This window comes from Punctularia strigosozonata (assembly GCF_000264995.1).
Source record: "Punctularia strigosozonata HHB-11173 SS5 unplaced genomic scaffold PUNSTscaffold_6, whole genome shotgun sequence".
NCBI lineage: Eukaryota > Fungi > Basidiomycota > Agaricomycetes > Corticiales > Punctulariaceae > Punctularia > Punctularia strigosozonata.
The window spans coordinates 1,998,952-2,024,552 of record NW_006767438.1 but is presented as its reverse complement, the minus strand read 5'-3'; the positions used below and the strand labels follow the sequence as shown (position 1 = coordinate 2,024,552).

Below are 25,601 nucleotides of genomic sequence, written 5' to 3'. Positions count from 1 at the left end.
GTGCGACCGGCTCGGAGCAAAGGACGCCGAGTACACATTACACAGAGGAAGGGACTACATATATCTAGTGCGGCCAGGTCGAAAATGACGCTCGCTTGCCCCATGCATCATCAATAACTCTGTGAACGTAAAGACGGATACTCAAAACGTCGTTCCTTCAAGCGGTCACGGCCAGATACCATTTAATGTCGTCGTCGAGTCCGAGCTCTTCCCGTATCAAACTTAACTCTTCCTCGGTCGGTCGATCGTCGACCGGATCGTAGTTGGAGCAGAGAACCCACAGCGGCAGGAATGGATTCGTGGGGTCGGGCCTGCCGTAGCCACACCGGAATCGGAGCTCCGACCACAGACAGTCGCGTAAGTATCCCAACACGCAATGAAGTGTCGAAACCGTGCTCTTGATGACGTCCGGGTTGTCCTTCTCGGCTGCGGTGGCAAGATCGAAGGTTTTCTTGCTGATATAGACCTCCAAACCACGCTTGGTCGCGTATGAGAGGATCGTATCGTGTTCGAGAGGTATGGCGAGTAAAAGTCCGGGTGGTTGGGGCTTTTGGACTGTCGAGAGCGTGTCGAGCTCTGGGGGCAAATGACGGAATGGCACGAAGGTCGAAAGTGCTTTGAAGGTTTCCTGGCATGTTCCAGAGATAAGTCGACCACGTTGGTTGAGATGTCACAATTGGCGTACCCTTTTGCTATAGTCATCTTGGTTCGGTGAGATGAAGTACCGGTACCACGGGGAATTGAGAGGATCAGGTTCGGGAGAGGGGGAAGTGCGCTTGGGGAGCCGCACTGTCAGCGTATAAGGAAATGGTCCCAGAGGAGTATCATCGGGGGTCGCTGTCGAAGACATGGCGACCGCGGTCGACAAGCTGTTTAAGTACTCGATGCGCGCGTTTGACGGTCTGAGACGTGAGGGATGTAACTGAACCCGAGGTGAACAGGCATCAGCAGACTACGAGCACTCGTTTCCGACGCGCGTACGTGCACAGCGTATTAGCAGCCTCGGGATCACTTTCGGCAACGACGCTGCAATCCCAGAGCACGTTAGGAAGAGATCAAGAGATAATCCTCTCGAGAGGATACAGTCATAGTTCATGTGCAGTGAAGCATAGCTGCGTGTGCGATTAACGTACAAAGTATAGAAGGTGAACGAGATGCTAGGTATCGTGGTGTCATTGTCGGAGTGAAATGTTACAGGAGGAAAACGGCTTCACACATCGTTACACTTCAGCGCCCAAGACCTTACGGAGAAAGAAATGCAATAGAGATCCGTCCTTTGCCCATTTCTTCGGGAAGAACATGTCGTATTTCCGACAATACGAGGCGAGCGCTTCCAAGCTAGAGAATCGTTTCACGGGCGTCCCTAATATCTTGTAGTCCACGAGATGAAATATGTTGACGTGCACACTGCGAATCAACTGCAGTGAAAGATGTGGTCAGCGACCGTTTCCACCAGCTAGGACGTCTTTCGACTGACTGCGCGACATGTCACCAGATCGTGCGGGATGTCTTCTTCCCTGGTCCCAATCGCACGACAGAGGTCCTGCCAGGATCGGAGACAGGTCGGGTCCGTGCCGAACATCCTGCAAAAGTCCGTCGTATATGCTTGCTTCAGCCTGGTTCTCTCGTACTTGACTCTTCTATCGGTCCAACCTTGCGTCTGCGAAAGCTGGTGGAAAGTCTCGACATAGTTCTTCGTCTGCGGCAGACTTCGGATTCCGGGAAGTTTTTCGAAGAACTTCTGAACTTGGCTGGAGGGCGGTTCATCCGGGTCCTGTTTGATTACACCCGACTGCCGCTTTGGTGCGCCGGACTCCTGCTTGATAGCGAGGAGACGCGAGTGCTTCACGAACTTGTATCAGGAAGAACGTCCTTGTGTCTACGTACGTGTGACGTACCTGGAGAGCAGGTGCCGATTGTGGAGGTCGACGTGTTGAGGGCGGGGCGTCGGGGAGAATCTCGATGTCAGAGTCGGAATCGGAATCGGAACTGTCGACGATCCCGGCGCCAAAATCAGAATCAGAATCGGATTCGTCTGAGGCAAGCGATATCGGATTATTCTCCTAGAGGAGCAGACATTGTAGCGCTCCGTCTACAAAGGGGCAAGGTGGTACGTACCTCCGCTTTGATGCACTGAGTGGGTGTATCGCTCCATCGTTCCGTGGGCTGAGATTGCCACGTCCCCGATACGTATTCCTCCGCCTCTTCACGTGTGCAAAAGCATCTATGCTTCGCGTCCGGATAGTCCTTGACTTGCTTCTGAACCTCGTCCCACGACTCGAAGACCCCCTGCTGACGACCCTTTTGCACGCCGTAGAAAACGACCTTCGGTACCTGAACTCAAGGTGGTCAGGCACATTTCTCTGAGTACCTGCGCACTCATAGGTTTTCTTACCTGCGACGCCGAGGGAGTGCTGGGTAATCGTTGCGTCGAGCACTCGCGCTTGATGACGATAGTGGACGCAGGTGTACTCCGTATGGCAAACGCGAACGCATGGGCCTCATCGCGTGTCTTGAATTTCTTGTATTTAGCGTCCGGGCACGTAAGCACATACTTCTTCGCCTCATCCCAGGAGTCGTATACCCCTTGCTTAATGCCTCTACGAACGGCGTAGAATGCCTCCTTCGGCGCTTTGGGCATTACGAGCACTCGGATAGGGGTTATTCAGGGATAGAGTTCAACCAGGAGACCAGGGAGGACCGGTCAGGAAAACGAGCAGTACGACGGAGTCAGGTTCAGTTGGAAGATGGATCTGGTCGTTTCGGTGTGTTGCCGCCGGAAGCTGCGTAATTCACCAGATTGACGTGCAGCGCGGATACGCGAGCGAGCCCTCGTCATCACTGCGCGTCTTCCTTCTTGCACGTGACCGCGTTGAGAGGTGGTTCCGGCAGGAGCGCGGATGGACACAAAGTAATCAGGGTGAAGGAGCATACAGTACGAGGTGATACGCGAGGAAGCAAATCAAAGGAGGGTTACAAATAAGGTACATCCAAAACATGCACGGCAAATCAACGAAGCATGTTTCAGGAGTACTCGTAACCTTCGTCGTCACCTTCGTCTTCTTCATCATCTTCGTCTTCGTCGTCGTGACGGTTATGGTAGCCTGTGTTGTACCCCTGTCCCCAGCTCCTGCGGAAGTTGTTGGGATTGCAATATCTATAGCCATAGCCGTAATCATTCTCATCCTCCTGATTGTCGCCGGTGTCGTCGTCGTCGTCGTAATCGTAATCGTTGTCATCATGGTTATCGTCGTATTAATCCTGCTCGCAAGATTCCTCTCCCTCTTCCTCGTCGTCCCGTGGTTCCAAGTGACGAAGCAAAGACCGGAGCAGTCCTCCGGCCTTGAGGTGCGAAGCAGGAAAATACTTGTCTTGGCCCGCGCAGTAAGAAGCCAGATCCTCCACGCTGTCGAACCGTTTCAAGGGTTTTCCAAGCAACCTGTTGTCGACAAGATTGTAGATATTGACGTGCGATCTCCGAACGAGCTGTCACAAAATGCTAAATCTGAAGCTGGACGGTGATGTACACAGGGAGAACACATACCCGCCGACATGCATCCAAGTTGTCTGGTATCGAGCTGATGCCGATGGCGCGACACAGTTTCTGCCAAGACGCCAAGCTGTTGGGGTCCATGCCGAACTCATTGTTGAAGTCTTGAGCGTAGGCGTCTTGGAGCCTCCCCTTTTCGGACCTGGCCTTCATGCTCGTCCAGCCTTCGTCTCGAGATATCGCGTCAAGTTGGACGGTGGGATTGCAGACGACCGTGGTCCGTGATGTGCCCCCGGAAGATCGAGAAAAGAATCGACCAACTTGGCTGGATGGCGGTCCGGCAACCTCTTGACGAGGTTCTACGTTGGATTGTGAATGTACTTTCGATGGTGCACGGGAAATCCGGGCCGCGGCGCCTGGCGCTGATCCAGAAGCTCGCCGAGTCGCAGACTGTAACTCTTTAGAAATTGATAACGTTCGATGCTCGAAAGACTTTTGGATCGACGCACCTGTGCATTGATGGGCGCTGAGCGACCCGCATTCGCTTCACTGGCTTGGACCGGAATAACATGAAAGGCATCCGGTCCCGAGACAAACCGCACTGAGTGCGCGTATTCGAAAGCCTCGCCGTAAGTAGGGAAACACTGGTGTTCGACGTTTGGGAATCCGCGGGCTTGCTCTCGGACTTCGTCCCAGGAGCCGCATACGCCCTGCTCTCACACAGCGTAGAAAGTCGGCTCGTTGTGCTGAACTAGCGAGTCAATACATGTTATACAGAAAATGCGAACATCAGCGTGCACGCAACTCGGTCTCCGGACCCGACCCAGTCCGTGAATATTGTACCCTTTGAATTTTCGACAAGAGCAGCGGTAGGTTGGCGAGCGGGTGCATTTGGATACGCATACGCGTAAGCCTCGACATACGTTGCGAACATCTTATATTTGGCGTTCGGATAACTGAGGACGTATTTCTTGGCTTCGTCCCAGGTGTTGAATACGCCTTGGTTTTTTCCTCTCTGAACGGCATAGAAGGCGGTCTTCGGGGCTTTGGGCATTGCGCCCGCGGTAGTTGACGATGGAAATTGCTCATGCTGACGCGCTGGCTGTGTGCGCAGCTCCCGTAAACCAAACGCGTCGCGTTAGCTGGTCAGGTGATCGCGCCTTCGCCGAGCGTGCTGCGTGTTGCCACTGCCAGAAATCAGGAACTCCGAGCGAATGAAACTCTGAGTATCCTGATTGCATAGACAGGCACATAGGCTCGCCTCCACAAGCTCGCAGGTAAAGCTTCCAGAGAGCAGGACGGTCGGCAACACTTGCAATCGATTTCCCACACTTGTGGCCAATGGCGCATTCCTTTCCTGTGGGCTTCTGTTTGCTAGACGTTTGCTCCTCTTTCAAGTCCGCTGGCGATATCACGACCTTACAATGCCTTATCATTTGGGTGAGCACATCCATGATGAACTCGTGCTAACCGCGTAGTAGTGTTGCTTGATGACCGCAACGATAAGAAATGGCTGCAGATTAGTGGCCTTGTGTGGAACACCGACCTCCGATGATGCCCCGGCGTCCACAGACATTTCAACGAGGTATATATCCGGGAATGAGTGCGCCATGGTGGATAATGCTTGTTCAATGACACTTCTGGCCGTTAATATGCGGTGCAGGTGTATCTGCAGAGGTGCAATCAAGAGTTGACGACTCCGTACAGCCAACCAGTACGGAACTACCTAGCGATGAATATAGGTCTAGTGAACGCGATGATCTACCTCGGTAACATCGACTGCAATACGGAATGACCCATCGCGGTACTCATCAAGGCGACATGCGAGCCTAAGGCTATATCTGCGACGCAGTGTGGACCATCAGCCTCGCGGCTTGCGCGCGTCGTGTCGATGACTGTAAACAATCATGACGGTCGTCTCCCAAGATCGAACAACTGTGACCGTGGAAGAAATTTAGAACCGCGCAACCTTGTTCACCACGAACTACCCGACACTCTTCCTTACCACACCCCTAATCGTCTCGCTCGCTCTCCCAAATATAGCGCCATGTTTCCTTCCTCCGTCGGTGAGTCTGCCGAGCATGCAGTTCTCCTCAGCGACCTGTACATACAACTAACCTCAATACCATAGGAGTGCCCATCGCCACGCCGAGCGGTCTAGTGGGTGATTATCGCCACACGCAGGCGACAGCCCTCTACTCGCCGATGGCCACCGCTGTGGCACTGAACGAGTCGGCGTATCGGTCAATTCTTAGAGCCATAGCTGCAATCATTGCCAACGCCAAACCGAACTCCGCCGTTGCCGTGTCGTTCGATCCCTCCGACGCCACCCCTACGTTTGTTTTCGCTCGTTCGGGAGGCGCCTTCGACAGCGACTTGCATATCGCCAAAGACTTCCTTCTAGCAGCAGCAAACGCATCGACCGTCTCCGACATCTGGTCCTTCATTGTAAACGCGGCGCCGGGATACATCCTGCACATTTGCAGTGAGATACATGCGGCGACTAAACTTCTCCTAGCTCTTAACAGAGATGCCCCCGGCCATGAAAACTACAAGGCAGCAGAGAACGATATGACTATCCTTGCGCTTCGCGCGGAGCTTGCCAGAATGGACATAGAGGAAAACGGTGACCACAAGGTACGTCCATCCTCTGCTATCGTCTTCTCGGCGCATAAGAACCAACGTGTTCTGACATCATCATTACAGGTTCGCAGCCCAGGATGGAACCCCGTCTCAAAATGCACAAAATTGGTGGACATCGCCAATCAATTGCACCACACCTTCTGCACGCTCTCGCTATCCCCTTATGATCCGCCATATCTTCGTTCTCTCCGAGATGTGACGGCGCGCCTTGTCGATTTTGGGTGTGCCCTAGATGCCATGGTCCAATGGCGCGCCGGTCTCTTCGTCCGGGTCCGCGGACTACACACGAACGACGTCCCTCATTTCTGGGCATGCCTGTCCTTGTCTCGTGTTGGTACTGACGTCGTGAACGTTCCGGTAGAGGACCTGTCTATCCGGCTCTACAGCATCTATTCCACTCTAGAACTCGTACCCAAGACGGCACGTACACATGCCGAGCTGCAGATTCTCATCTGGATCGCGACGTTCAAGCCGCAGAAAATAGAAAACGGGTCTTGGTACATGGAGTCTAGCGAGACGACATTCGTTGGACCGACGTCCGCGCCCAATCAAGGGAACCGTGTCACCACCTCCAGCACCGTCGGGGGAGGGCTGCCGTCGGTCGTATCCTATGCTCAGGGTTGCATGGAACAGCCGTCAGAGGTCACGATACACCACCCGCAACCCCGCCGCCCAGTCGCCCCTACCCTCCCGATACCCTACTCCGGGGTGCATCCGAGCAGCCACTCCACTGCCCGTCACAGTGGCCACGAATATGTTGCACCTGGTGGCTATGGTCCGGATCTTTCAGGATAAAGACGTACCAGCAGCGCCTTTCGTGGGTTTCTCATAGAATTTATGACTTTCTTCCTGTTGTATGTGTTTCAATACTCGCACTTCCGTACATAGAGACTGCGAGAATTACGAATGAAATATGTCGACCAGGTTCTTCTTGCCCGATGCGCGTTATTCTTTCGGCTTCGCCTTTGTCAGTGCACGTTTAAGAACGCCGACGAAGTCCTGAGTGAAAGCCGTCGGAGCCCTCTTATCGTGGACAAAGAAACTCAGGTGGACTGTAGCCACAGGTGCACTCAGTCGTATCGGCGTAAGCTACCGGTACCCACACGAGCTGCGTGTACGTCCATCCGAGACACGATCCGCCGAGTTCGCTCGAACGGAACCTGCACACTCCCCGCGCGCAGTCTATCAACGGACCCCCCCCCCCTCCCCCTCCCCAATCCCGTAGCTCAGCTGCAGAACCTATGACATTGGTAAGCTGTCCAACGCGGAGCAAGTATTGCCCTCGGTCACCTGGAGATTCTCTCTCACCCTCTCCCCGTGTATCATCTTCCGCGCGACGCTCGTTCATCGACACGCTCCCCTTCCCTTACGCACTACTCGTAAGCATTGCATCTCTCTCAAGCTTATGCTCACCGGAAGAGGAGCGCACGGTGAGATGCATACCTCGCTCGACGTAGAACGCGTCGCAGAGCGTGTTGCGGGAGGTGCGGGTGCAGGGCGTGATCTACGGATGCTCAAGTAGAACACGCCTATGGTTCGTGTTTTGAACTGTAAGCAGGAGGGCTTCCATCGATGACCATGTGTCGGCGATAGTTGGATGTTCGTCTGGCTGTAGCGTTCGTCCGGTCCATTTTCCGCACAGTATTCAGCGTCACATGTACAGATGATGAGACACGGGAGCCAGGCACGAACCCTGAATCGACGGAAAGAGGCGAGTTAACGAGATAGAGGTCGACGTAGCTTTGCGAGGCGTTTGTCGAGCGCCTGCGCAACTCGACCACGGTCACAGAAAACCGTGGCACTCAATCGGCCACAGAGGACTGCATGTAACACATACTCGAGCTCGATCGTAAGCAAGACCCCATCACGCGAAACGTCCGAATTGCGCAGAGCGCGGCCTACAGATCGATCGTCACCTGCAATCCAAGTAGAAGATGATTACGGAGGACGCACTGCAGTATCCTCGCCGTGGTTTTCTGCCTGCACATAAGCGAGATGTAGAGACGGTAACGGAAATAAAATCGAAGGGGCACCCCATGCAGGGAAGCACCGTATCGATGTGCCGATAACCTGTAGTAGGAGCTTGTTGAACCATGTCGAGGACGTGATTGCCTTTGCCAGAGAAGGGAGACCTTTTCTACATCTGATATACAGGTTAGTGATGGGCTGAAAGGGAGGGAATCGATGGTGCTATCAACATGCCCTATACCGATTGAGGGCACATACAGACTGCTGTAACTGAGCTGAAAATACTGTGCAGTCTCGGACAGAGATGTTCATGAGGGCAACAGGCTAACCGCCGGCGTTCTAGGAAACTTGCCACGCGGTATCGCGGTTCTCCGATCGGATCGGCGTTCAAATGCCGATAGGATACCACTGCCTTTCTCCATCGACACGACATCCTTGTCAGTTTGTCGTGTCCTTCCCGCAAACCACCATGGCCTCAGCGCAGGTCAAAGCGCCGACTATCCTCGAGAAAATCTACGCGCAGCGTCAACAAGACGTCACCGTCGCGCAAGCCACACCCGGCACCTCCTTCGCCGACCTCGACACCTACCTCGCGATGGGTCTGGCACCGGCCCTCATCCCTCTCATTCCTCGCCTCAAGCGCAACCCATCCACACTCTCGTCGATCCCGGGGGTCTCTCTCATGGCAGAGATCAAACGCGCGAGCCCGAGCAAAGGCGACATCGCGCTCACCGCCAACGCGCCGCGCCAGGCGCGCGCGTACGCCCAAGCGGGCGCGAGCGTCATCTCGGTTCTGACGGAGCCCAACTGGTTCAAGGGCTCGCTCCTCGACCTCCGCCTCGCGCGCCAGGCCGTCGACGACCTCGGGCCGGACAGGCCCGCGCTCCTGCGGAAGGAGTTCATCTTTTCCGAGTACCAGATCGCCGAGGCGCGCCTGTGGGGCGCCGACACCGTCCTCCTCATCGTCGCGATGCTCGCGCCCGAGCTCCTCGAACGCCTATACGCATACTCTGTCTCGCTCGGGATGGAGCCGCTCGTGGAGGTCAACAACGCGGACGAGATGCAGCGCACGCTCACGCTCGGCGCGAAGGTGATCGGTGTGAACAACCGGAACCTGCACGACTTCAACGTCGACATGGGAACGACGAGCCGTCTAGTTGACATGGTCAAGGGGCGCGAGGTCGTGTTCTGCGCGCTAAGCGGTATTTCGGGCCCGGAGGACGTGAGCGTGTACAAGGAGCAGGGCGTGCATGCGGTATTGGTCGGGGAGGCTCTCATGAGGGCGGAGAACACGAGCGAGCTCATACGACAGCTACTCGATTGGCCGACGGACGCGTAGTTATATAATCGGAGGAGAAGCGCGCTCTGTATGTACTGTTGAATTTCACGCGATTGGGATAGTCCCCGCTCACAACTCATCTCAGCTTCTCCGGGCCCATAGACGAGAACGTTGCTGTGTCCGGCAGGTCCAGGATTGGATGCACAAGAACTTCTCAGTACGCCGTACATCTCTGCATCAATTACTCCTGCTGTCTACAGGGACGGAGCCGTATCCGGCGACAGGAACTGATGTGAGGACACTCAGCGATTCTGGCGTCATTTGATGCAAGATGCCCAATCCCGCGCGCCCTCCTCTCCCTCTTCCACCCATCATCGGAAGGCATACGCCCGAATATCGTGCATACGCAGACTAATTATCTCGCGTAACCAGGGCCTCGTGAGTCCGCGTTGGCTCAGGTACTACCACCATCTCCGACCAAATACGTGCAGCATCCACCCGTATCTCCAGGTCGGAATAAGATCAAGAGTAGCCGTGAGCAAATCATGTCCTCCACAACTGGAAACATTCTGTTGTTGGAAGACACGGGAGGTGAGGACACTTGTTTTGGCGGGGTGAAGTGACCGCATTTTTTAATCTTTGTCACGTCGCAACTTCATAGGCTAGTATACTGTACGAGACAATAATCTAGCTGATAAAATACGACCGGGAAACAAATAATCCTCGACGCAAATTAGCTTGCCGTCCACGCAAAGCCGATCCCGACGTAATCGGAATATGTGTTCCATGATTACATCATTGTGATTCGCTGGCATTCGGTCTGGGGGTTGTCCACAGCTTGCCTTGCAGGTTATCAGACAATACGTTCGAAATGACAAGCATGATGGGATACGCCACAGGGCCAACTTGCTCGCCTGACTAGCTCTCTTGTTCAATTCACCTTTTCCGACCAGCGATTGGTGCGTTACAGTTCATTCAGTTATTACAACGAAGAGTGAAGGACATCCATCTGACTTGACGGTATTTCAGCTTCACTCACGGACACACCCACTGTCATGACCGGGCCCGCGGCCGTGCGTGTTAAGTTCGGCTTGACTGCGATTCGGAGTTGGGGATGGTGCCGCGAACACCTTGTCCGCCTTTGAGTTGTGAAGGAGTCGCCTACGCATGACGTAGAGCTCGGTACAAACGACAGCTACTCCGCAAGCGCGACTTCCAACAATTTCCAACCTCCTTGGATCATCCGCCCGTAGCCACCCCGGATTCTGGTTCGTCGCACTCGGCTCTACCTCATGGTCTACCAGTATAACGACGTCGGTGAGTGCCCGTTCATCGAATCTGGAATACGCGTTAGGCCGATTACCCTTCTTTGAAATGGGGCAGGGTTGAGCCGCTGACTGAGGCAGCGCCGAATGTACGGTGTGCGACTCCGTTGACGCAACATGAAGGCTGACCTGCAGAAGAAAGTTGGAAATGGTCGTGACGCTGGCCAACAAGACATGCAGTCGCATTGGAATTGCACGGGTACGCGGCTAATCTACCATATTGCGCTTTCTGACGCCCCTCAAAGGTATATAAACCGCTTTTCCATGCTTCTGTTGGGCCAGTCGACCACACAATCGTAACAGACGTCCAGCTACCAGTCGTATAAACACCGGCATGCGCTTCCAACTCGTTCTGATCACCTGCCTCGCCGCTGTCGGCCTCGGTGCTCCGGTGGAAGAAAAGAAGTTCGCCATCCGCACCTGCCCCGGAGGCGGACCAGGCACGGCGTGCCCCGAGGGTTTCTTCCTGGTAAGCCCTCGCTCCCATCTTCTTGCGCATCCTGGACTCATGATCCCCAACTATAGTGCCACAACACTTGCGTCGGCTGCGGTGGTACTTGCTCCGATTAGACTCGGACCTTCGTGTTACACGGACGAGGTGGGGCCTCCGTCTTGTGTCCCATGTGCAGCGCTTCACTAACATTTCTGCTTCTAGTCGCACTTACCGAGTAGTTCATACCTATATTCGCAATTGTTCATGCGCAGGTGTCGAACGTGGTCGGGCAACTGCTCACTAAGCCCGATATCGCGTCTTCGGTATTCTCTCGCTGTACTCGTCCTTTGCAATGCCACATTCGCAAACCATCGTCGTCGATGTTCACTGGGTTCGCAGCAACGGGCTGAGATACTGTCGCGATTTCTGGCAATCGTGACGGCAACGCAGATTCCGATAACGTGCTAAAAGGGAGCCACGTTGCACTTCGACGCCTTGCGTACAAATATAAGTTCTGGCGTGGGTTATCAATATCTTGAGAACACCGAGGCGCTGAACTTCTTATGCAGCTTCTGATGGGCTGGTGTGGTGGCAGTAGGCGATTGATGTCGGACTTCGACGGTGGACACAACAGGAGCCCCACTGCGAATACCGATGGAAGGATGGCAGTACAATCGAAGACTGCTGGTCAATCAATGGGCGATATGAGTTGCTGTGCCCGCGCAGGCATCACTTCGCTATGTTCATGGAATAGAACTTAGATATGTATTTGCCACTGTCAGACTTGGGATCTTGGGATCTTGGTAACGATGATCGGCGAGCCTTGCTCAGTGTTTCTCCCAAGCAATCAGTGAGCGACGAGTCAAGTACCAAGGAAAGAGGAAACACTCACCGATAGCAGTCAACTCCCGCCTTCCGCCATGGCCAGCATTTACGTCCATATCGAAGCGGTACACACGATCATTGTTGAATGATGATCGCCATGCCACAGCACCTTGATCATCACAGGGCACCTTAGGGCAAAGCTGTCCCCCTACATTTAGACTGGATTCCATGCTGCTTCACCCCCCCTACCGTGACCATATCAGTTCCTTATGAGTATATGTAGTCACAAGTGTCAATATGGCTGCATTTAGAAACGCTATCTTTAACGGGGAATGTAGCATGATATCACAAGTACTTTGACTGAGCGTATAAGTACCTTTGTCCTTCCATAACCGTGTACGCCAGAGATTGTCACCCATGTCTGCCAACCCCGACATTACACTGGTTTTGCAAGGAGCTGCATCCATATTTTCGAGCTTCTACACTCATCTTACACCACTTATTGTCGTGGAATCGTTTTTCTTCGGTGCGCCGTGCAGTATCTCACCCTCAAGAATTCGTCATAATGTCCAAATAGGTGTCGCCTCTACTGCAGCGCTGATATGGGTCTACCAGACAATGTCTGCCCGCTTACTACCATCCACCTGGGTACCTGAACTTACCTCATCTTATGTAGATTCCTTAGGACTCATAATACTCCTCGCACTCTGAGACTTCCTGAAGCCGTGGCGAGTGCAATATATGCACTTTTGACGGTGCATTGGGCATTTTCTCTGAATGCTTATCTTGAAGTAGTCTCAGAGATGCAAGTATTCTAGTTTCATACTGATCCACTATTAATACCGATGCAGCTCCAAATTTACAACCTCCATTGAGTTGAACATTGCCCCGAACTGGTTTGAATCTTCGGTTTCTACCAACTTCCTTCCTTTCATCACTGAGACCGTGCTTTTTGGTGAGATATCCATTCCTATGTGATTTTGTTGATAAGTCTCAGATTGATTAGGTTCTTCATCCGCTCTGTTCGTATTGACATGCTACCTCGCCTTACGGTACGCTCAATGTCATTCTCGCGAGATCATAGAAACAATGGCTGATATTGTGCACACACAACAAAGGAAACCAGGAGGCACTCTCAACTACATTATTCGTGGGACTTTGTGTCTCATGTACCTGGTATCCGCTGTGCACTGGTCCATTGACCTCGCGTCGTGCATGGAATGGTACCGGCTATACGAGTCATCCAATGTTTACTCCCCTGATGGATCCACTATGCAAGACTTGCCACGGTGGTATACAACTGCAGAGCTTACCCTCATTACCATCAATGTATGTATATGCTCCTCCTGCCAGCCATTTATGAGCTTTACTCAATGCTGCTTATAGACCGTACTCAGTGATTCCGTAGTATTGTGGCGCATGTGGATTGTGTGGGACAGGAGATCTTACATTCTGTGGTTATCAATTGTGGTCGTCCTTTTCACATTCGGTGGGGTTTCCATCGTTTATAGCTACTCACAGAGATACACAAAATAACACTCTAACAGGAACATCTACTGCAAATATCATAAGCACCAAGGGTGCGTTCGGTCCCGTGGATGGTGACTTCAAGAAGACTGCGGCACTTCCTGTCTTCAGCTACAGTAACTGGGGTCTAATCACTAGTGTATCTTCACTGGCTTCTAACGGGATAGCTACAAGCCTTATCGCGCTCAAAGCATGGTGCACACTCTTCGCACTGTGGAAGCAACTATGATGAGAACCTGAGAATGCTGACGCTGAAGTACAGGATGCATCGCAAGAAGATATCTGCAAATTTCAAACTCGGACCCTACCGTACGAGAACGGAGCGAATACTGAGTATATTTATCGAGTCAGGGGCTGTATACTGTTGCCTTTGGGTAGGTGTGTCAGTGTGTCAGAGTGTCATGGCTCATTTTTTGTTGGCTAGCTCGTCTGGATCCTTAGCGGCTCTGGAGTTGGGACATTCAAGATTGATGGCTGGCAAGGGAATCCATTCATCGACAATATGAACGTTGCCATGGCTCAGGTCACAGTATGTGATATTTGATCTCTGTCCGCGCTCAGCTCCAGAGACAAGCATTTTTAGGCGATCTATCCCACATTAATCTTGATCTTGGTCGCGCTTGAACGTACACACTGTGACCGAGGGTTCATAATGGGTGTTTCTGGCGGTGGTGCTAGCCAGAAGACCACCATTTTCCCTGAAATGCACATCAACGTGGACGTTGTGGTAGATCGCAGATCGGCACACGACAGAAGACCCTCCTACCTCGATGGAGACATGGAATCGGCCACGTCGATTGAAGTGGAAAATAATGAGAAATAACGTGGTTGGATGTGCTCAAGTTTTCGATGGCCACCATTGTGCCGACATTTCATCGCCAATCAGTACACGAAACCGAACAATCTGTGGCCGTTCTGTATGTATTATGTATGATCAGATCCAAATTGCTGTCCTCGTATCAAATGGTTCCGGCTTCTGCGTGTATGACACACTGTTTAATATCCAGTTCTGTTGTACTCGACTCTATGCTCATGACGAACGGGAAAAGAATCTGACATGAAAACTCCATAATTTGCACGCATTGGCGAGGTACTATCAGCACACATGTGCGTGTCTGACCGTAGTCCGGCTGTACGTCAGTCAGAGAATGAGGCGATTACTCGTGACGCTCGCAGCACACCTTGTACATTGGCAAGCTTCGCTGTAAATATTCCACGCTTCAGCGTGTTTTATCTCTAGTATATCGTGAAGGAACCAATTGTATACACATCAGTTTATAATCCCCACCGTACAGTGATGACGAACCCGCATCCCAAACTCGGAGTATATATTTCTCTCGTTCACCGTCCATTAATCTGCCTGATGATACCATGATGTGATGATTCTATTGCAGACTCAGCGGTCCACCACCGCATGGCTCCACTCTGCTCTAGCATGACCCCAGGATGCGCTTTCAGGTGCGTGATATCGAATGCGTCTTCACGTGTTCAGAGCAACGATCCTATTATTGAGTTGCCATACGTCGCGGCCCGTCCGTGTTGTCGTGGAAGCTGTGTCCGTGTTCGGTGGAGAGGGTTTGAGCAGATCAAGACCACCTTGCACCACATGCTGCACCAGCAGCTCCACAGGGGCGGTACACCGCGAGGTGTGGTTTGATCTCGTGTATATCGGCCAAGGTCAGCTTACGTACTACTGCAGTAAGTTCTTTGCCATGACAGGTTGAAAACCTCCAATTAATCGAGACGACTTGGTTAGCGCTGATGTTCGCACTCACTCACCATCTGGGAAGGTCGGCATTCGAAGCATCCGCCCGCATGGGCATGGTTCTTTGTACGGATGCATCTTCACCTCGTCCATATCAGTGTGTCCAGGTTCAGCAACTTTACCCCACTTTCTCAGCGTTTTTCGCATGAGTGAGCCAAAGCTATGATGAATCGCATGCACATAAACATTGCCAGCGGTGTATGACCTTCCGCTCATTCTCAAGCACATCCACGGCCCCTTGTTTCCATGTCCTTACTCCAAGCACTGAACGTGTCGCAGATAGTGGAGGTCTCTGATATCGCCTTCACATTCACGTTCAGCCGGCTCACGCCACTCGCAATCGTTGAGACGTTTGCTCTTGGTGAGTACCTTTCATTCAACATCGGAGAAAGACACACTGAAGTACTTCTGTCTAGGAGTTGCGTTGACGCTGGTTTTAATATGGTTCTACTGGTCGTTGTAATGCACATGCGTCCTTCAAACCACCGCGTTCCCCTCATAACATATGAGTTACAGGTTCATACAACCCGCGCAAACCATACTCAGACCAGCAGCTATCACTCTCGTGGGACTAGTCGGATTCCTTATCCTGCATTGGGCGCTGTATATGTCTGATATACTCGATCTCTTCTGGGGACGGTGAGTCGTATATCATGACTACATTAATGAGGAGCAAATGTACAATCTGTGTGACAGGGCCTTGAAAATGCCATTCATACTGTACAAAGGGAACCACTCGAACATTCCTGGCCCCAAAAATACAACTCCTAGTGGCGGGGCGCTCCACCTAGGGACTCAAGAGTGCGCTCTGCTAGCACTGCTCCCATTTATCGTGGAAACAGCTTTTTTTGGTATGTAGTATGCCGCCCATGCGACTATCACGGATAAGTGCTCACGAAGGACTTTTCCACAATACAATACCCCGTGTTTAGGTGTCACCACCACACTATTCATCACACTGTGTTATATCACCATTAAGTGAGTTACCGTACTCGATTATTCGTTACAGCAGTTCAAACCGATTTAGCACCATCCTACCTCAAGCGCGAGTTCAAGAGCATTTTATCCGTGGCTGTATGTGCTGCGTGTACATAGCATCTACTCTGCATTGGGCGATCGATTTGGCAGCGTGCATTGCAGCCGCTCGTCTCGTCGCCGGGAATTCTCTCACAACTACCCTGCCATCTATGTGGTACCTCTCCGCACACCTCGTCCTTGTATCGATCAACGTAAGTCTTGATGATGTACTGCTCAATTCCCCGTGTTGATACCGACCCCTAGGTAGTCCTGAGCGATGCCGTAGTGCTTTGGCGAATGTGCGTACTCTGGGGCATGCCACGGGGCCTTGTCGGTATTTCTATATTTTTCATCATGTTAACTCTATGTGAGCGACTGTGCGATCATCGCGATGCGAAAACACTGATAGCTTCTGTTCTTACCATAGGCTCCTCCGTTGCCAACGTCTCAACTCTGATCAGTACGAAGGCCTTGGTGCACGAGACTTCCAGTGAATTGCCGACTGCATACAAGTTTTACGCAAGATTGCCGACATTCAATTATTTCGTCTGGGGGATGATCACTAGCGTCTCTTCGCTGCTATCCAACTTCACCTCGACGTGCATGATTGCGTGGAAAACATGGTTCGCTTTCCTATTCAATTTCGATACGTCTGCTCGATCTCATCTACTTATGTTGCAATTTAACACATACTAGGACACATCGCAAGATTATCGCCGTATTTCTCAGAAATAGCTCGCGCAGAAATACCACGGACAGGGTCATGATCATTCTCGTGGAGTCGGGCGCGATGTACTGCTTACTATGGGCGAGTGTCTTCATCACGCTCGGGGCTCAGGGCAACTGTGATAAAATCTTACCCACACAGATCCTGTGGTTGATCAGCAGCGTCGGTAAGATGCCGAACGTGACAGAAGCCTTTGTCGTCAACAATTTTGTCGACTACATGAACTCTGCTATGGTACAGCTCACGGTATGTCTCGCGTTTCTTCTGCTCTTCGTCGGCACCGATTCGAGTCTTCACAGGCGATTTATCCACTCATAATATTCCTTCTCGTGGCGCTGGAGCGTACGCACTGTAATCGCGGCTTCTTGCTCGGGGCGCCACCTCGTATACGCCCGGTTGAGATGGTTGTACGGCCTGTCACGCCCATCCGGTTTCACGTCTCCACCGCTGACGACGACAACGCCATCAAACCACCCACAGCTTCAAAGGTTCGACCGGGCTGATACCGAGTCTTTCACGGCCGGTACTTGACGAAGGCGATATCGTATATACGCTTGACACCATTTCGGCGCCTCTTTATGGCATCGCGAATGTCCATCGTCTTTCGTAATCCCACCGGTTTGGCTGCGACGCTGTTCGTGCGTCGGATAACCCTCGCTTGTTCGCAGCGATGAAGCACGTTCTAGCGTGCGAGATTAAGATAACTCCGACGCGGAAATCATGCCCAGGTGAACCATCCCGAGTGGGCGCCGCGCTCGATACGAATGAAGGGTCGTTGCAGGGACCGAGGCGTAGTCAATCGAAGAGCACCGGGCGCGGGGAGAAATTGTCTTCTGAGACATTTTACCGTCATCAGTGCGATCCGGTAGGATTCTCGTCTCCACGTAAGACCCACGTCGACCAAGTGGCGGGCCGTGGTGCGGCCATCTATCCTTGCTCTACTCCTCATGGGTGCGGATTGCACTGCTCGGGTCGGAGAGAGCGCGGTGGTCGACGAAAACGTCCTGGATTCTGGATTAAGGAGGGGCTAATATGGTCGCTCATATGCCGGCGAACCGATGAGAGACGGTGGGAACGCATGGGTCTGTATATCTGTAAACAGCTTCTTGGAGGCGACCTGAATTTTGGGGCCTGGACTGTGCGGGGGAGAGGATCAAGAAGATGGAATCTCGCTCTCGGAAAGCGACCCATCGTCGGTCGAGGAATTTTTGTTTCAGGGTACTCGACGTATCTTGCGGTTCCGGCTTGGGAAGAATGCGAGGGTGTGATACGAGACCGATACGTGCAAAGCGAGACATTTGGAGCGCTTCTTCTCCGGTTGATTTCAGCTGACGCAAAGCGAGGGGTCAGAAGTGAGTCGCGCAGGACATAAGTAGCAAGCCGCCGAGACTTCGATCCTGCGCGGTGAAGTCCGACAGAGCGGAAGGGAGACGTTGGAGCCCTATATCAGGGTAACTCACATAGGTCAACAGGATACCGACTTCGTGACTCGCCACACCGGCCACACGCTGGCCCGAGATCCGGTATTTCGCCACTCCTCCTCGACAAGCGCGGTCGGGGAAACAATCAATCAGACTACGATTTCCAGCAGGGTATAGATACAACAACAAGCAGGGTCCGAGAGAGCGAGCACCGAGCGAAGCTCGGTGCGCCGTCTTGGGGAGAGGGAGCACGTATCGTAGCACCGCGTCAATGTATATCTTCCCACGCTTCTCCTTTCCGGAGCCTCACCGCGAGAGCGGCCGGGGCATACCTGCATCAAAACCCACCCTCCCCATTCCCGATCTTTCGTGAGTCCTTTCTTAGCAAACTTCAGGCGAGCCTCCGGGCCCGCCTTCGGTTTGCGCCCAGAGGGGCGGCCCCTTGGGGGCCGCTTCCTTTCACCCAAAAGAGAGGAAAGGCCCACGGTAAGAAACCGGATCCTTTGAACCGCACGAAACAACAAGACACATGGGATCCACGATCGCTTCTTGGCTATCTCTCATAGGCTAGTATACTGTACGAGACAATAATCTAGCTGGTAAAATACGACCGGGAAACAAGATACCCTCGACGCAAATTAGCTTGCTGTCCATGCAAAGCCGATCCCGACGGAATGTTCCGTTATGCATCACGATTAGCTGGCGTTCGGTCTGTGTGGTTGTCCACGGCTCGCCTTGCAGGTTATCAGACAATACGTTCGAAATGACAAGCATGATGGGATACGCCACAGGGCCAACTTGCTCGCCTGACTAGCTCTCTTGTTCAATTCACCTTTTCCGACCAGCGATTGGTGCGTTACAGTTCATTCAGTTATTCCAACGAAGAGTAAAGGACATTCACCTGACTTGACGGTCCTTTAGCTTCACTCACGGACACACCGACTGTCATGACAGGGCCCGCGGCCGTGCGTATTGAGTTCAGGCTTGACTGCGACTCGGATTTGGTGATGGTGCCGCGAACACCCTGTCCGCCTTTGAGTTGTGACGGAGTCGCCTACGCATGACGTAGAGCTCGGTACAAACGACAGCTACTCCGCAAGCGCGACTTCCAACAATTTCCAACCTCCTTGGATCATCCGCCCATAGCCACCCCGGATTCTGCTTCGCCGCACTCGGCTCTACCTCATGGTCTACGAGTATAACGACGTCGGTGAGTGCCCGTTCATCGAATCTGGAATACGCGTTAGGCCGATTACCCTTCTTTGAAATGGGGCAGGGTTGAGCCGCTGACTGAGGCAGCGCCGAATGTACGGTGTGCGACTCCGTTGACGCAACATGAAGGCTGACCTGCAGAAGAAAGTTGCAAATGGTCGTGACGCTGGCCAACAAGACATGCAGTCGCATTGGAATTGCACGGGTACGCGGCTAATCTACCATATTGCGCTTTCTGACGCCCCTCAAAGGTATATAAACCGCTTTTCCATGCTTCGGTTGGGCCAGTCGACCACACAATCGCAACAGACGTCCAGCTACCAGTCGTATAAACACCAGCATGCGCTTCCAACTTGTTCTGCTCACCTGCCTCGCCGCTGTCGGCCTCGGTGCTCCGATGGAAGAGAAGAAGTTCGCCATCCGCACCTGCCCCGAAGGCGGACCAGGCACGGCGTGCCCCGAGGGTTTCTTCCTGGTAAGCCCTCGCTCCCGTGTTCTTGCGCATCCTGGACTCATTATCCCCAACTATAGTGCCACAACACTTGCGTCGGCTGCGGTGGTACTTGCTCCGATTAGACTCGGACCTTCGTGTTACACGGACGAGGTGGGGCCTCCGTCTTGTGTCCCATGTGCAGCGCTTCACTAACATTTCTGCTTCTAGTCGCACTTACCGAGTAGTTCATACCTATATTCGCAATTGTTCATGCGCAGGTGTCGAACGTGGTCGGGCAACTGCTCACTAAGCCCGATATCGCGTCTTCGGTATTCTCTCGCTGTACTCGTCCTTTGCATTGCCACATTCGCAAACCATTGTCGTCGATTTTCACTGGGTTCGCAGCAGCGGGCTGAGATACTGTCGCGATTTCTGGCAATCGTGACGGCAACATGCATGTTGATAACGTGCTAAAAGGGAGCCAGGTTGTCCTCTGACTCCTAGTGTGCGAATTCATATTCCGGCGGGGGTTCTCAAGATCTCGAGAACACTGAGGCGCTGAACTTCTTAAACAGCTTCTGATGGGCTGATGTGGTGGCAGTCAGCGATTGATGTCGGACTTCGACAGGACGAGATCTTACAGCCGAAACTGCGAGCGCCCATGTATACGCATCAAGCTCAACACATGCCTTTGAATCCACGCACCTACTCAGCGAGGTATGTGTCACAGATACCAGCCCTCATCAACATTGCATGACGGCACTCATTTACAAATTTAGTACCGCTCCTAGTTGCCAAGCCGTTTCTCCGCAGTGGATGCTACCACACGAATCATTGGGTGAGTTGTTCACGGCTAGGAGCAGAGCTCGTATGCACTCTAATGATACTACGGTTCTATTACAGATTATCACTGTCCGACTCCCGTCTCATTATTCACGTTATTCAACAACATGCAGCATGGTGGCATCATAGTTAGTGCAATTGTTATCGTGAGGCCGAGGGTACTGGTGTCCGCACATAACTTCACTGAGGTTTAGAATAGCCACAGCATCAGCTTCTGACCGCATAGAAGCATGGACCATGCGGCGTGAAGTATGCGTGATGTATTGATGTTCGAAAAGAGCCGTCGTGACCAAACCACCGTGACTCTGCGATAGCGATAAGAGTCCTGTCACGAGCCCTCACCGTATTAGTACTTAGTGTCAACGTCTGGGCGTTATAGGCTGTCGTTCACTTCCTCAGCGGACTGGAGGCACTAGTTATTATGGAAAACCAGAACACGACAACGATCCTGGACAACGATGCGGCTGTATTTTCCACAGTGTATACTCGACTTACACCACCTCTAGCTGTAGAGTCATTTTTCTTCGGTATGCGACCCTTCAATTCTAAATATGGCTTACATTGATACATGCTGCTTATGTGTATGTCTGATAGGCGTCGCAACGACTTTGGTTCTCATATGGGCTTATCGAGACATGTTTGTTACAGTGGTTTTACGGGCGCCTGATCTCGCTTTAACATGTACTAGATTCCTCAATCCTCAAAACTCTGCATGGGGACTGCAATCTCCTCTGATCAGTGCATGTGGATTATATGGAGTATTAACTCTGCATTGGGCCCTTTCCATGCACGGATATATGAGCATATTCTCAGAGTTGCAAGTTTTCGTTAATCTGTCGCCATTCCATGGCTGATATTGCGACAGAGCTTCGATAGCATCCGATGCTGGACTAGGCAATGCACCCAACTTATTTGCGTCTGGAGATTTCAGTAAATTTATCCCATTCATTTCCGAGACGGTGGTATTCGGTGAGCGTCGCATCTAAGGACAAGACCCAGCAGTTCATGACTTGGTCAAGGTGCTTCGTCCTGTTTGTTCATTTTGGCATCGCACCTTGCTTTCCGGTATGCGTTTCTCCTCGCATCTAGAAGTGAATCCAAGATTATTTATTCGATGGAGTAGTAGGCAAAGGCCCAGCCCGGGCCGGAATTATGGGCACATTGCTCTTGGGATCGCAGGTACTATGTACCTCTTATCTGCCACGCACTGGGCGATCGATCTAGCGTCCACCACGACATGGTATCTGTGGGATAGGGAATTTGATTTAAGGTTATGGCAGAGCTCGGGAACTATGGTACCAGCGGGGTATGTAGGCGCAGAAGTTGCCCTGATTTCAGTCAATGTAGGTCCTTTGAGTCATCTTTGGACATGCAACTTAGATTTGGCAACAGACAATCCTCAGCGACTCCATAGTGCTATGGCGCATGTGGATTTTGTGGAATAGGAACAGATATCTGCTCTGGATGTCTGCAACTATTATCACGTTCACATCCGGTATATGTTTTGTCGTTACGCTGGAAACCCTTACCTCGTTGACCGCCGTACTGCAGCGACGTCGATTGCGAACATTATCACAATCAATCGAATCAGTGGTGCGTTAACCGACGACTTCGAGACAAAGAACCTGCCAGCGCTTCCTGTATTCAGCTACGGTACCTGGGGTATAGTGACGATCGTGTCCTCCTTGGCTTCAAATCTGGTAGCAACGTGTCTCATTGCACTCAAAGCATGGTACGTGTACCAGTTGTGGGCGTAGTGTTTTCGCCACACTACACGAACACAATATTGATCCAAGAGCTCAGGATGCATCGCAGAATGATAGCAGAGAGCTTCAAACTAGGAACGTACCGCACGATGACTGAGAGAGTAATGAGTATATTAGTCGAGTCTGGGGCTATATACTGCTGCATTTGGGTAAGCGAGCCCATATCCCGAGTGTATACTATTACATTTTAATACCTTCTCACTGCTCAGATCGCCTGGATTATCGGCAGCCTCGGCGTCGGCTCAATCGAAGTCCCTTCTGAACAGGTAGTCGATCGCACAAGCTTGGGCTGGGGCGAACTCGTTAGGGTGCCGGCACCTGCAAATCCCTTCGTAGACAACATGAATGTTACCATGGCACAGGTCACGGTACATATGCCCTTCCCATCCTCTCCGTGCAACTCTCACTAACACAGCATCCCTTCTTCAAAGACAATCTATCCTACGTTGATTCTTATCTTGGTTGCGCTGGAACGTACGCACTGCGATCATGGGTTCATGCTAGGCGCACCGGGAACCGCTCCTAGTCAAGAGAATGCAATCGCACCTACGTTGCATATTAGCATGAATTCTGTGGTCAGTGGCAACTGCGCACAAGGCCAAAGAGCGAGTGCTCAGCCCTGCGATACAAGCGGCGATACGGAGTCGTGTAGCTCGGATGAAATGCGATGCATCGAAAAACTGACCCCGTGAATCTGTACGGACGGGATGGAGGGGAGCGCGCTCCTGTCGCCGTGCGTGCATATGATCCTGATGCAGAGAACACTCCGACTTGTATTAGTTATATGTAGACGAATGTAACCGCGATGGAAAAAAAGTTCAACTGAGCATCAGCTCTGTGTAGAATGGCGGATATGTTTTGCGCTCGAGCCGGTCCGAGAACAGGCTAGTCGAAGGGGGTCCAAGCCACATAGTTACAGTGGGGTAGGGTATTCGGACGTTGTACGAAGAGCCGACATGGAGTGGATAGCCGTGGTAAGGTGACGGAAAAAAATGAGAAGCTGCGATGAAGCCCCAACCCGCGCACACTCCTATAAGGATTGCGTCTTGTGAGAGCGTTCTTGGTGACAGTGGGCTTGAGAGTGACCGTGAATGGTAGCCATCGCCGTCTGGAAAGCGTTCAGAAGTTGACCTTCGGAGACGGTCTTGTGGAATAAATCGGCTTCGAGGGCAATGATCTGGAATTTGAGTGGCTGCCGCGAGCCATCATCGGCAAAGAAAGCGCCTGCTCGAAGGATCAGTGGTACATATCGTGTATTGCAATGACGCGAGCAACGTACGGCGCCCAAGAATCAACTATCATAGAGCTCCCTCTAGTTCGTGAGATGCGATAAGGCATTCCTACACCCGAGCGGAACATGCGTTCTCAACGTTTTGAAACGCTACAACCATGACTCCTCTGGTAAAGCAGAAGATGCGGATGCACTCATCAATGGTGGTAGAATCCTGTCATTCTCCACGATGAACTCGCCCCCGAGCTCGGACGAAAAACTTGTCCTGCCGCCACAGCTGGCTCGTCCTGTCCGAACGCCCTGAACTATGCAGGAAAAAAATTCCCTGCAGTCCGTGACCACCGATGGGAAGGCGGCGGCTGGGTAAGGTTAAGAAAGCGAGGACGGGGGTAGGCGCGCTTTAGCGGCAGCGCATCTGCGCGAGAACATTGCTTGAATATCTTGCGATTTGGGGCATCTTTGGCTGCGGGCGTTAGTTCGCGGTACTGTCTATCGCAGACTCACAGTGCGCACGACGCAATCATGCACGCCATGCGACACCGGGCGTTGGAGACTTGAAGATCTCGATAAAATCCGATGCACTCGGATTTTCTGGTGCGATAAGCTATCCCAGACACCGCCAGGAGACATTTCCTCTCATCAAAGCGATAAAACCGACGTCGCCTTCACGTAACAACCCACATCGAGCGTGGCCGCGAGTGGTGCCAGCCCTACTCCTTGCGGATGCAGACTGCACTGCTCGGGTCGGAGAAAGCGCGGTGGTCGACGAGAACGTCCTGGATTCTGGATTTAAAGAGGGGCTAATATGGTCGCTCGTACACCGGCGGACCGATGAAGAGACGGTGGGAAAACGCATGGGTCTGTATATCTGTAAACAGCTTCTTGGAGGCGACCTCTGAATTTTGGGGCCTGGACTGTGCGGGGGAGAGGATCAAGAAGATGGAATCTCGCTCTCGGTAAAGCGACCGATCGTCAGTCGAGGAATTTTTGTTTCAGGGTACTCGACGTATTCTTGCGGGTTCCGGCTTGGGAAGAATGCGAGGTTGTGATACGAGTCCGATACGTGCAAAGCGAGACGTTTGGAGCGCCTTCTTCTCCGGTTAATTTCAGCTGACGCAAGGCGAGGGGTCAGAAGTAGTGAGTCGCGCAGGACATAAGTAGCAAGCCGCCGAGACTTCGATCCTGCGCGGTGAGCTCCGATAGAGCGGAGGGGAGACGTTAACGTTGGAGCCTCATATCAGGGTAACTCACATACTATCATTCCCACACTTGCTGGACACCCGGGGATTCTGGACACTCGAATCTTTTGCGTCCTCCCGTGGATTTCCTGAGCTCAAACTGGTGTAGATATGTTGTATCACATCTGATCTACTGTGCCGCGTTGAGAGCACGGAAATCAGTTGGGGAAAAGTAGCACGGTGAGCCTGGCAAGTCCCAGAATCATGCTACGCCGCCGGTAATCCCGCCGTTCCTGCTTTTATACCAATGCCTTGTACATATTACCTCCCAGAGTACATTGCTTGATGTATCAATGAGTGCAGACTGCAATAAAATTGGACGTTAGGGTGTTTCCGGAATGGAAAGCCGGGTCTCAAGACACGCGTGGGAGCAGACAGGACGTGCATTCCTTCATCGTGTTTCTCCCGCCGACTTCAGAGAACCCGTCGCTCTCATGGGTTCCCAAACACAGCAGTCT

General features: G+C 52.4%; 8 protein-coding genes across 8 annotated transcripts; 5 read left to right on the top strand and 3 right to left on the bottom strand.

Annotated features, from left to right (window-relative positions):
• Window positions 1-157: 157 nt before the first annotated feature.
• PUNSTDRAFT_134494 (uncharacterized protein) lies at window positions 158-850 on the bottom strand (the record flags this gene model as incomplete). The annotated part of the gene is made up of 2 exons (XM_007383976.1): window positions 158-628; window positions 686-850. The coding sequence occupies 2 exons, from the start codon at window positions 848-850 to the stop codon at window positions 158-160; spliced, it is 636 nt and encodes a 211-aa protein (XP_007384038.1).
• A 370-nt stretch (window positions 851-1,220) lies between these two features.
• On the bottom strand, window positions 1,221-2,641 carry PUNSTDRAFT_134493 (uncharacterized protein; the record flags this gene model as incomplete). The annotated part of the gene is made up of 5 exons (XM_007383975.1): window positions 1,221-1,418; window positions 1,478-1,843; window positions 1,899-2,063; window positions 2,119-2,334; window positions 2,396-2,641. The coding sequence occupies 5 exons, from the start codon at window positions 2,639-2,641 to the stop codon at window positions 1,221-1,223; spliced, it is 1,191 nt and encodes a 396-aa protein (XP_007384037.1).
• Window positions 2,642-3,312: 671 nt separating this feature from the next.
• On the bottom strand, window positions 3,313-3,667 carry PUNSTDRAFT_35133 (uncharacterized protein; the record flags this gene model as incomplete). Its single annotated transcript, XM_007383974.1, has 2 exons — window positions 3,313-3,486; window positions 3,545-3,667. Coding segments are annotated over 2 exons (297 nt in total), but the record flags the coding sequence as incomplete, so codon positions are not given.
• A 1,714-nt stretch (window positions 3,668-5,381) lies between these two features.
• Window positions 5,382-6,928, top strand: PUNSTDRAFT_44703 (uncharacterized protein; the record flags this gene model as incomplete). The annotated part of the gene is made up of 3 exons (XM_007383973.1): window positions 5,382-5,556; window positions 5,622-6,127; window positions 6,197-6,928. The coding sequence occupies 3 exons, from the start codon at window positions 5,382-5,384 to the stop codon at window positions 6,926-6,928; spliced, it is 1,413 nt and encodes a 470-aa protein (XP_007384035.1).
• Window positions 6,929-8,554: 1,626 nt separating this feature from the next.
• On the top strand, window positions 8,555-10,097 carry PUNSTDRAFT_52583 (indole-3-glycerol phosphate synthase). Its single transcript, XM_007383972.1, has 3 exons — window positions 8,555-9,468; window positions 9,526-9,971; window positions 10,042-10,097. The coding sequence occupies exon 1, from the start codon at window positions 8,571-8,573 to the stop codon at window positions 9,438-9,440; it is 870 nt and encodes a 289-aa protein (XP_007384034.1). The 5' UTR covers window positions 8,555-8,570; the 3' UTR covers window positions 9,441-9,468; window positions 9,526-9,971; window positions 10,042-10,097.
• A 942-nt stretch (window positions 10,098-11,039) lies between these two features.
• Window positions 11,040-11,275, top strand: PUNSTDRAFT_134489 (uncharacterized protein; the record flags this gene model as incomplete). The annotated part of the gene is made up of 2 exons (XM_007383971.1): window positions 11,040-11,174; window positions 11,231-11,275. 2 exons carry the CDS (start codon window positions 11,040-11,042, stop codon window positions 11,273-11,275), a joined length of 180 nt encoding a protein of 59 aa, XP_007384033.1.
• Window positions 11,276-15,501: 4,226 nt separating this feature from the next.
• Window positions 15,502-17,502, top strand: PUNSTDRAFT_134488 (uncharacterized protein; the record flags this gene model as incomplete). Its single annotated transcript, XM_007383970.1, has 11 exons — window positions 15,502-15,616; window positions 15,672-15,714; window positions 15,772-15,894; window positions 15,952-16,106; window positions 16,188-16,233; window positions 16,283-16,329; window positions 16,396-16,484; window positions 16,537-16,639; window positions 16,700-16,895; window positions 16,969-17,245; window positions 17,299-17,502. 11 exons carry the CDS (start codon window positions 15,502-15,504, stop codon window positions 17,500-17,502), a joined length of 1,398 nt encoding a protein of 465 aa, XP_007384032.1.
• Window positions 17,503-19,972: 2,470 nt separating this feature from the next.
• Window positions 19,973-20,208, top strand: PUNSTDRAFT_134487 (uncharacterized protein; the record flags this gene model as incomplete). The annotated part of the gene is made up of 2 exons (XM_007383969.1): window positions 19,973-20,107; window positions 20,164-20,208. 2 exons carry the CDS (start codon window positions 19,973-19,975, stop codon window positions 20,206-20,208), a joined length of 180 nt encoding a protein of 59 aa, XP_007384031.1.
• Between the last annotated feature and the right edge of the window lie 5,393 nt (window positions 20,209-25,601).

Coding starts and splice junctions, on each gene's coding strand:
- PUNSTDRAFT_52583 (XM_007383972.1), top strand. CDS start 8,571: ATGGCCTCAGCGCAGGTCAAAGCGCCGACTATCCTCGAGAAAATCTAC.